At 35.0% G+C, this 10,967-nt stretch overlaps 1 protein-coding gene across 1 annotated transcript; it reads left to right on the plus strand.

Annotated features, from left to right (window-relative positions):
• Positions 1 to 4,228: 4,228 nt before the first annotated feature.
• On the plus strand, positions 4,229 to 6,018 carry LOC101300953. The gene is made up of 4 exons (XM_004288168.1): positions 4,229 to 4,433; positions 4,570 to 4,622; positions 5,126 to 5,290; positions 5,945 to 6,018. Exons 1-3 carry the CDS (start codon positions 4,327 to 4,329, stop codon positions 5,287 to 5,289), a joined length of 324 nt encoding a protein of 107 aa, XP_004288216.1. The 5' UTR covers positions 4,229 to 4,326; the 3' UTR covers position 5,290; positions 5,945 to 6,018.
• Positions 6,019 to 10,967: the final 4,949 nt, after the last annotated feature.

A 10,967-nucleotide genomic window follows, 5' to 3' on the forward strand; every position in this document is an offset into this window, starting at 1 on the left:
ATGTGTGTGTGTGTGTAGTTGTAGAGATCTCTATATTTCAAGAATTTGGTTCTAACATTGAGGNGTCCCCCAATGATAACCATAATTCATAAATATTCATATGAGACGGGTTTGAGTATCAATGATCAACGGATCAAATTGTGCCAAACTCGCTCACTCCTTTAGACGAGTATTGATCGAACCTATAGGGCCTCCCTCTTTTCTTTGGGGAGCCACGGCCTGTGACACTATTATACCACGTTTATGGCATCATTATGCTACCATTCATGGTGGCGGCGTCAACACCAATTTTATTAGGTGGCGCCATGTCCTCCTGATAGGACATCTATCCTTACAGGCATGTTTGCAACATGTATATTATGATCTCGTCACTTTAACAACATTAGATAAAGCATCAGACATCGAATCTGCTACGTTATGAAGATTAAGTATTCTACGCACTTTAATGATGTGCAGTTTTGGGGATCATGATGAGAGAAAGTGGGGATAAATAAAGTCAATTTCATGTCGTTATCTTTGAACATTCTTGTTCTTAACTCCCCCTAACGACGGGAAGATTGTCTCATCAAAGTGACATTCCGTAAATCTGACGGTAAAGAGATCGTCTGTCAAGGTTTCAACAAAGCGGACTATAGTTGAAGACTTATATCCAATATACATACTTATTCATCTCTAAGAACTCATCATAATGCGCTGTGGCTGCACAATTTTGACACATAAATGCGTAAGTCACTAGCTTTAACGCATAAAAAGGTTAAGTGGTGATGGTTCGTAGATGAATTAGTACAGCTGCATGCAATTGCATAACCCAAGCGGAAATATTGGTGCGCATTACCAAAATTCAAGCTACTATCGTAGTCATTTAATATTGAATTTCCGCAAGACCATTTGGGTGTGTACAGGGGAATATGATACCAAATATCAATCCACAATGATGTGCAATAATTATTGAAATTCTTCGATATAAACTCTCTAGCATTATCAAGTCTACTTGACCGATTGGGATGACATGAGTAGTGAGCCCAATATATAATCTGAGCTAGAAGTTATATTATAAGCAGCATATATAACTAGTAGATGATAATGCGACACGTGACCAACATGTATGCACGTCAACCAACACCATAAAATATCAAAGATGTCCACAAGTTCGTTGAATTTGTCTACAAAATTCCCTTGGATTCAATGTGAACATTATGAAAAGACATGTGTCTTTTGCATAGGATGGTCTCAATCCTAATTTTTCCAAAAAAAAAAAGCTTTACAAAATGAGTGATTAATTGGCTTTCAGAAGTAACTAATAAAGATTTTGGCTTAGCCATAAAGTCATAATTGACTTGAGAAGCATAACAGAGAACGATTGCACCAACATATGCATAAAAAATGTCCTAGAGCCGCCTAAGGGGAGCGGCAGCATTTTTATACAAGTAGTAGTATGCCTCTTGAACCATATTCTTTTGGTTCTTGATTCTTCTCTCTCAAAATAATGGATGTCTGTGTGACTTTTTTTTTCATTTTTTTTTTCAATATACAAATCATCATATTATGACCATGATGTCTTAATCTGTCATGTCAAAGCAGCTATATGTGTCATAATCCCAATGTCATCTCATATGACGTTGTTGGATTGAATAATTTCAAAAGTGGTTACATATAACCCACTAGAGTGACACATATTCTTCTCTAATACTCGTGTACGTCTGTAGTCATTAGAGATAATGCAAAGGAACTCATGTCCATTCTCTCTTATGTGTTTCCACATGATAATCGTTGGCAACATATCTTTTAATGCTGATAAGAGTTTGATTAATACTTAGAGCATAAAGTTTCAATGATAATAATCATAGTGCCATAATTAAAGACAAAAGAAATTGCGCCGTCTATCGCTCTTTTTTATCAATTGTGATTATTCAATCATGTGAGTCACAAAAGGATTATAAGACATTATTCAACAAATAATTACCTACTTTTGAGTATTGTGTGGGTAGTCATATTATCGACTTTTCGATCTTTCCAAGTAATATACTGACAAATTATAGAAGATCGGTCAACATATGTTCAAGACATATAGTATATGAGTGTAAATATACAAAAATAATTGAATAAATAGCAATTTTTTTTCTCTGTTACTGTTCATGGTGAACAGTACCTTTTTTTTTAGTTGACTTTTTCGTCACAGCTGACTATTTCACTTTTTTTTTCGATTCTTTGCCGAAAATATTGTCACTCTTTTGACTCATATTGCCACACCATGCATGTGTATTCATGGTTGAATTATTTCTTTCTTTCGAACCATATATCATAATAAGGCAATATGTCATTACAGCAATAAAATTTGAATAGAGCTCAAAACTCATATAAATTCGAAACTCTATTAATATGCCAACGTACATCAAGGTTTTGTAATCAAAATCTAATCCAAAATAAGAGCTATGACAAATCGTCATTTATTTATTGAGGCATAGAAGCCTATACAATGTATTCTTGGAAAATAAATACTCCAATCAAAATCTGCAACATCAATGTGTTCTTTGCTAGATTTGAAGTATGTAATAGTGAGACTGACGTCATTGCCATCTTCATCTTCTTCTTCAGAAGCATGATGAGTCTTTTGCTCTCTTATATATTTATATATATACTTTATATTGTGCAACTAGTTCGGCACTTGCTATGCATTGCCCAAAATTAATGCTTATTAGATCCATGTCTATAGCATATAAACCTCATCTTCAAATACTAAGCCATGTCATGGCAGTGAGGTGGTTCTCGATGTCAGTCACCCATTGGTGATATTCAATATCATTGGAGTACAATTATGCAAATTTCCAGCTATTGCAATTTTTTTTTTCTTTGCCTCTTTTTTTTCGACATCTTGAGAAACAAGAAGAAGATTAGAGTCGTAGTCCCAAAAACTTCCTCGACAACTAATATTTCCAAGAAATTTGGATTAGACCAAAACCAAGTGTGTAAATGGTCGTTTTGAGGCTCATAAATCTTTTTCATAGCCATAATTTTCTTTTCGATGCTCATAGCATATAAATCCGCACGATTCAATTATTTCTCAAAAGTCCCACGCCATAAGAGGGGTCAGGATGTAGAGGAAGGGAAGTTGGAAAATCCCCGATAAAAACACAAGTCTCAGAAAGCAGGAATTTTAATTTAAAGCTTACTTGGAAAAAATATTTAAGCTTGAAACTCATAATACACGCACATGTCAATGTAGACCTGTATATGTCTTTAGGATTGTTGCGTGTTAAAACATAACGCTCCATTACTTTGACTTATGAAGTATCTCGAGGTGTGCTAAATCCGTCGTCAACATACTCGCTATAAGAAGCAAAAAGCTCGATCTCCTTGAAACAAAATCGAATGATTAGTATATAACCTTTTGGTATCAGACCACAATTTGCACACATACTATCAATTAAGTAAAGTATATATGTGCAAATAGATGCAAAGAGAAAACTAGCAGTATCATGTATAATTAAGACCAAGTAAGATTTTTTTGTTTAGTTTTCTTTGCATTCTCGTTTCCATCATTGCAGGCTAGCTATCACCGATTGAAGCTTGCATCCCCATAAATGATTAAGCAACATAATCGTTTATGTCTGCAACCGGTTTTCCCTGACGGCGAGATCCATGTCGATTTGTTTGAAGGCCAGGGACGGCTTGGTGCCCTTCTTCTCCTTCTTCGTTGCTATGGTAGTGGAGCTTTGTTGGAGCGACTGGAGGAGGGGCCGGTATGTGATTCTAGGGTTTCAGGATATTATTATTTTTTAGGGTTTTGGCTATAACTCAAGACTAGAGCAAATGTCTGATGATAACGTGTCGTAGAAGAAATAAATTAAGAGAAAGAATTTGGGGAGAATATATTTCATTCATAAAATAAACCTATATATATAAAGGATACAATACATAAGGAAAATACATATATTCTTATTACAACATTAATATCGAATCATATTCTGATTTTACTTTGACTAAGACACATATTAAATCATCTGCTATTAATAAAGCCAGAAGAAAAGTTTGACTTTGTTAAAGGTTAAATTTTTGAACTCCCCAAAAAACCCAAGTTTTATTAATCTACAGCTGTGTCCTCAATATTGGTCAAGCGATACAGAGGTCATTTCAAAATAAAAGCAAAACAGAAAACACGGGAAATAGAGGATTCTGCGGGTGAGAATGAATAAAAGAAAAAAAAAGGAACGCAGAAGGAGAAAAAAGAAAAAAAGGAACGCAGTAGCACGATCCTCCTACTTCAGAAGAACTGCCAGGGCACGATCTCCACACTGGAGGTAACTGCAACAACCACCTCGGGTACAAATGGATCACCAAACGAAAGAGGAACAACAAGGAAAAGAAAGAAACAAAGAAGAGCAGAGCAAAATCAAATCAAAAAGGAGGAGAAAATTGAAATCGTATCGGCAGAGGTGGGATTTGCGCTATCTGTTTTTACGCCGACTACCGATTTCGGTATAAGCAATTTTGAATGTATGGGTTTTCTGGGGTTGTTCAAATTCTTCTGAATTCAAATTCGTCTGAATGTATTTACCTTTGGTTTTGTAGAAAGAGAACTCTTACGGGTGGAACTGGTTGGTATGATTCACGCCTTAAGACTGGTATGATTCTGCATTTGTTCCGTCTGAACTAAAACAATTATTCTGCATTTTTTTTTTTGGGTTGATTTTTTGTTGTATCATCGACTGTTTCATCAAAGCTGCATTTTTTTTTTTGCTTCATCGATATTGTTTTTGCAGTTTCAATTCAGTTGGTTCCTCTTCTCTGATGGTATATTGGAGTACCGCCTCATTTCCTGTGCATAAAAGTTTATCCTTCCCGCCTCATTTACTGTCGTTGTCTAAGTTGCTAGAATGAGAGCATATAAAACAATGAATTCATTATACGTTTATTAACTAATTGATAGTTTAAACAGACGATCTTTAGGCAAGCAGAGGAGGTCATGTTGAAAGCAAGTATTTGTAATTAAATGCTATTATGCAGATGCTCTTTAGTTTAAGAAATTTGCCTCTTTTTTTGGTTGAATTTTAACTGATTTTTGGCTTCACTTTTACTTAGTAGGTTCAGAATATTTTTGTTAATCATTTTCTTTTTCCCTGCAAAGACTTGAGAACGTACGCAAGAGTCACACTTTGTGATTTAGGCTTAGAGGGAAGATTGACTATTAGACTTATTCGGCTGAGGTTGGAACAAAGCCAAACAAATTCGGCTGATATGGAACGAAACCAAATACAAATTCGCCTGAGGGTGGAACTGCTAATCGACTGAGGTTGGTATTTGTATATTTTTCAATTTCTACTTTTCCCTTAATTATATTGGGTTCTGGGTTGTCAGCTTAAGTTCTGCATATGATATATATATATTTTTTCCGAGCCTTCAATTCTATTCTGTGTTGCACTGCCGAGACGGCCTGGCTTTAAGGAAGCTTGGCTTTACAATGAGTTTGTATTTCTGCTTTCTTCGTCATATACACTGAGTTTTAGGATTACTGATCGATATCTTAACCTAATCTTAAGTGAAGACGTGAGGATGCTTTGCTTTGAGGTGCTACATTAGTTCAGAAAATATTTATAGGTAACTATAAATGTATCCCTAAGCTTTGAAGTGACAATGAAGGATATAGATAGGACGTTCATATGCATATTTGTATTAAATCTGAGAATTGGATTTATTTGATTCAAGTGGTTATTATCTATGTACTTCTTGCCTTTAGTACTCCTTGCCTTTATCTATGTATCTTTTTCCTTCCCAACTAATTTCTTTTATCTTCGTATTTGAATTGGATGTTTTATCAAGTGTTTACTATCTATGTACTTCTTACCTTTAGTAATACGAGAATTAAACTGATATGACAGACATTTCTCTTTGTCCTACAACTTATTTCTTATCATTCGTTTTTTAATCTTTATTGCTATGTTAAAAGATTAATATAACGAGGACGAAGATCAATTGAGGAAACAACCAATGAGATACTCGCAACAAGTACAAAGTTCAGCCCAAAGATGTGCACACTAACGTATACGAAGGAATTTGAGAATAAAAAATATGGAGCATGGGTTTGCAGCTATAGCTTTTTAAAATACTCAATCAACTTCTTTTTTCAGTTTTGGGTTTTTAATTTTTATTTTCAATGGAGTTGCCCCTTTAACTTCGATACACTTCTTATTTATAGGAACGATGAGGGGGAATGAAGGCGTTCGAAGACATGTTCCACTGTATTTTTCTGGTTGGCACATGCAAAAATTGAAAAAAAAAAAAAGAAGAAAGAACAGTACTGTTGATAGTATTACAATCCATTCATCTGGTTCCCGCAAGAGGATATGGATAAAAGTGAACACTGCTGATCTAAGCAAGTTGATTTTGAAAGAGTGGAACCGGAAAAAAGATGAGCTATATGTATTTTCACCTCTCTCTCTCTGTTCAAAATAAAACAGTTAATTTATAAAGGATTTAGTTGTATTTTCCTGTAATTACTACAGCTCGCAGTACAAAAATGCTCACAAAGAGTTGATGACTCATTCGATATCTCACATCAATTGAACATGGAGAAAAGTCATAGAATTTGTTCATTGTTCTTGATACATTTTCAATACTAAAATTGTTATCTCTTTAAACAGGTCAAAAATTCACCGTGTCAAGGTTAGTGTTTTAGATCTGGTACTCTTAAATCTAACTGGTTTTTTGTTTGAAACTTCTATTAATATAAGTATCCTGTACTAACTGTATGTTACTGCTAACAGTTCTACAACATCAAACGTATAGAGGAATTGAAGCGTAATATTGAGGTAATTATACATAAATTGTAATACTTAGTTAAATCGGACAGATATTAAATTGGATGTTTTTACAGATTTCTTTTGATAATTGGAGTAAGGGTGACGCAGTAAGAGAGTTATCAGATTACAAGGTATCCGTGTTATACTTAATAGATACATTTCAATATACAAAATTGAGGACCAAAATCAGTGTCTTATGTTTTTATTTACTGCTATTGATTTGTAGTTTGAGCGATGACGGTTGTCAAATAGATGGCTGAGATGGAGTTAATTGGAGCATGTGAACTTGATTGTACATTTTGTATAGATGTATGTACAACAATTTCTTTTTAAAGAGTGTGTTTTCTTTCCCGTAGTAGTACCGATAATCAGTAGACTTAAATGTGTGATGACCTACCCTCCTGTTCAGTTATTGAAATTGTATATATTTGTTTTGTTTTTTGGAAGACAAATTGTCATATGCATAGACAATTTAAAAGAAACTGCATATTTTAAACGCAAAGGACATGTAACATTCTTATGTGCGAAGTTTGACACACGACGAACTAGAAAGGAAACACTGCATGTACATATGCGAAATATATTTTATAACTTTGTTATATAAGCATTTGTATAGATGCATATACAAGGATTTGTTTTAAAAGAGTATGTTTCTTTTTCTGTGGTGGAACCAATAATGAGTGGACTTAAACGGGTGATGGTTAGTTGAGTTCATGCCATCAAAAATGTATATATTTGTGTGGACCAATAGATGTGTTTGTAATTAGTGAATGATACTATTGTAGATTTTAGGGGTAATATTGATTATCACGCCAATTAAATTTTCAAGGGTACTATATTATCAACTTGAAGGATAGGTATCAAGTAGAGGTAGATATGCATCAAAGAATGTTAAAAGCATACTACTCCAATATATGCGCATTTAAGTTGGTGTGCACACTCAATGATATGCGCCCAGAGTAGTTTAATCTCCTATTGGTAGAGGTTGATACCTATTAAGGCTGGTGATCATCTTCAGTGGATGTTTCTGTGTAAATAATATTGTTTTTTTTTTTAAAGTCAAGAATATGGTTATAGGGATATGCAAAATTTAATATATTTGCATATTATAAAAGTTAGGGAACGTGTAACATTCTTACCTCCCGTATGACACAACGAAGTAAAAATGAATGACCGAATGTACATATACAAAACATATTTCATAACGAAAAAACACAAACGCACGTGCGAGCGCGGCCCTTCCGCACGCGCATCGCGCGTGCAGGAAGGCTAGTATTTCATTAAACAAAAGGAAAATTCTAGAATGTTTGCATTACTTCTCCAGCCATACATGTCCATTTCATAGCCTACTAATTAGCAATGTTTCTCAGCCTACAGATTGGGCTCCACATTTGGGCTTGGAATACCAGTCAACTGAGCCTACAGCATCAGTTGGGCCTCCACATTTGGGCCATATAACCATTTGTTAGCATCAAATCAATCAATTGCATGTTAAATACTAATTGTTAATAATATTTCATTATTTCTCTAATGTACCATGCATGCATAAGTACTATAGTTTTCTTTCATTATTTTTTCCATGGCAACTGAGATATGGACTTGATTATTTTCTGCCAAAGCTAGGAGAAAGGAGATGAGAGAGATAACTTAATGGGCGCATGAAACCTATAATATTATTTTTGCCAAAAAAGCAAGTAGCTCTTTAAGGCTTTAATCCCTTTAAAGAGGGTGCTTCTTGTAAAAAATTAGTGTTGGACAAAAGGAGGGAAACTTTAGTAGTGTTCAATTAGAGCAGGCCATCTTCTTTTTTCTCTTAGTAATTATTCAGATCGATCCCAAAAGAGTACTCCTCCTAAACCTTTTTTTTTTTTCAATATGGAGTGGCACATGGTTAGTTGGAACCATAATGCATCTTTTCGAATGGATTCAAAGTTCAACTTCTCTTTCTCTCATTGTTTCATTAATCCTGCTTGCTAGCTAGTTTCAATATTATTTGTTCTCATGTAGATTGATCTGATTCTGAAAGGCTTACTTGAGTACTACGTACTGAAGAGTGCAGATCATGGAACTGTATAATCCCATAATTATAAACACATTTCATCATGTTTTGCCCAATGATCACAGTCATTAAATAATCGAAAGCAATCTATTACTGATGTGTAGCTAACTCGATCGGGCTGCTCTTATATATCTGTTCGTTTAGCTTTTTCTTTATATTTACGAACTTAATTAGTTCAAGGGAACTTCGAGAAGGTAAATCACTATTCAATTCATGTATTGCTGCTAGCTGTTGCAGATTACAGTAAGACTAGGACGGATTCCAGGATCATGATCTTAGAACTCTTAATTTATTATGAAATGCTGGTATTATATGATATAAGAATCCATCAATGTGATCTGTATTGGTTTACTTTATATACAAGTTAAAGTTTGTGTTGCTACATATATTGAAGTTTCACCTATCATTATATTGTCCAAACTCAAATACTTGTGTTTAAGAACAATTTCATAAAATAGTATCGTATTCTTTCTCCATTGAAACACATCAACTAAATCTGTATATAAATTGAAAAGAATTTGTTGTGACAGCTGGGACTTGCTCTGATATGAGTGATCGATCTAGTTCTTTGTACGTTATTGTTTTTCATTCATCAAGACTAATGTTGTTCTTACGCATCTAGTCGCATATAAGCTTCATATACGTATAGTTACTAATTGAATTGATATAATGTTTATATTTATATACATATTCTCGATCGACATATATAATTTATCAATAATTTGTTTCCCAAAGTCCCAGATCTTGCTGCAAGTCACATATTAAGTGACTTATAAAATTAGATTCATCTCCAATGTTCTAGCCCAAGCTGACAAGATCCATTATTTTACGACGAGGCTATTGGATCGTGAAGAATTCCTCAATCAATCAACTATTGGAGAAATGCAGATCGAGAAGAAAAAGATGAGCACTACTGTATGGCCAGTCTTGTTTGTTTTCTTAGACAAGCTTTATTAGACAAGAGACTGCTAAAACTGACCTACTGATGTATCGAGTTTGATCCCTCGATCGTATAATTTCACCAGCAACAATACAAAACCATTGAAGACCATGTTGTTGTCATCGACTCATGCTACATGTTCTTCTTCTTCTCCACTGTTTTTTCTGGTTTTGTTCCTGTTTTTCTTTGTCACCATTAATTGAGATCACGAGAAGAAACAGTACTGTAACATTTTCCCTCGAGTCTCAGCTTTGACCCTTCCTTTGACTCATTTACAGTCTCATGTGTCCTCTCTGCTCCCTAAAAAGAACTGCATATGCATGCATGCAATAGTATCGATCATCTCCATTTTACTGTTAATTAAGTGCGAAATTTACTATACGCCGATGAACATCGTGTGAAATAACAGTAGTAGAATAGCATTTTCCTCGGTTTGGAACCCTGAATTGTAAAGAGACTGATGACTGAGCTACACATTTCTCTCATTCCCAATGAGTCGAGAAGGAACGACGAAAACTCTTCTACGCATCACGGACTCAGAGTGCAAGTTAATCGAGCAACTATACTGATGTTGCAAGTGTTTCTTAATGGGTAGAATTCGCTCCGGAATAAAGATACCGACAATGATCAAGTGTTAGAGGTCATTGTTCACAAAGGAACACGGATTTGAGAATCAATAGTTGAAAAAATGACCATTCACACGTCGATCTCTAGTCACAAAACAACTTGCATTGTTTGATTCATACTTACATATATACATGCATGCATTGGGTACAATAATGCCCACCAACGACCCATGAACACACACCAATTATTCATTCATCCTTATATTCCTTCCCCATCAATCTCTTTCACTTGACCAACCCTAGAGTTGGATCCTGACAAGGTCGACCAATGACCCATCCCATATACACATAATAAAGACCCTGCCCCTGCCCCTGCCCCTGCCTGTAGCTTCATTTGTTCCCTCCCCATGCCCACCACGACAGTTACAACTACTAAATGCAGACAATTCAAGTTAGCTAGGGCATGCATCTGGGCTCACATGGATTCACATGCATGATCGAAGGAGAACAAGAAGATGAAGAACAAGAAGGCAAGCAAAAGCCAGGGCTAGGGTTTTGTTATTCGAAACCAACCAATGAGCAAGCTATCCTGTAACGAACTTGTC

This window comes from Fragaria vesca, linkage group LG1, assembly GCF_000184155.1.
Source record: "Fragaria vesca subsp. vesca linkage group LG1, FraVesHawaii_1.0, whole genome shotgun sequence".
Classification (NCBI taxonomy): Eukaryota; Viridiplantae; Streptophyta; class Magnoliopsida; order Rosales; family Rosaceae; genus Fragaria; species Fragaria vesca.

Excerpts from the sequence above, each read along its gene's own strand:
- LOC101300953 (XM_004288168.1), top strand. The coding sequence starts at position 4,327 with ATGGATCACCAAACGAAAGAGGAACAACAAGGAAAAGAAAGAAACAAA. Across the intron at positions 4,434-4,569 it reads TTGAAATCGTATCGGCAGAG|AAAGAGAACTCTTACGGGTG; the intron begins GTGGGATTTGCG and ends TTGGTTTTGTAG. Across the intron at positions 4,623-5,125 it reads TGATTCACGCCTTAAGACTG|ACTTGAGAACGTACGCAAGA; the intron begins GTATGATTCTGC and ends TTCCCTGCAAAG.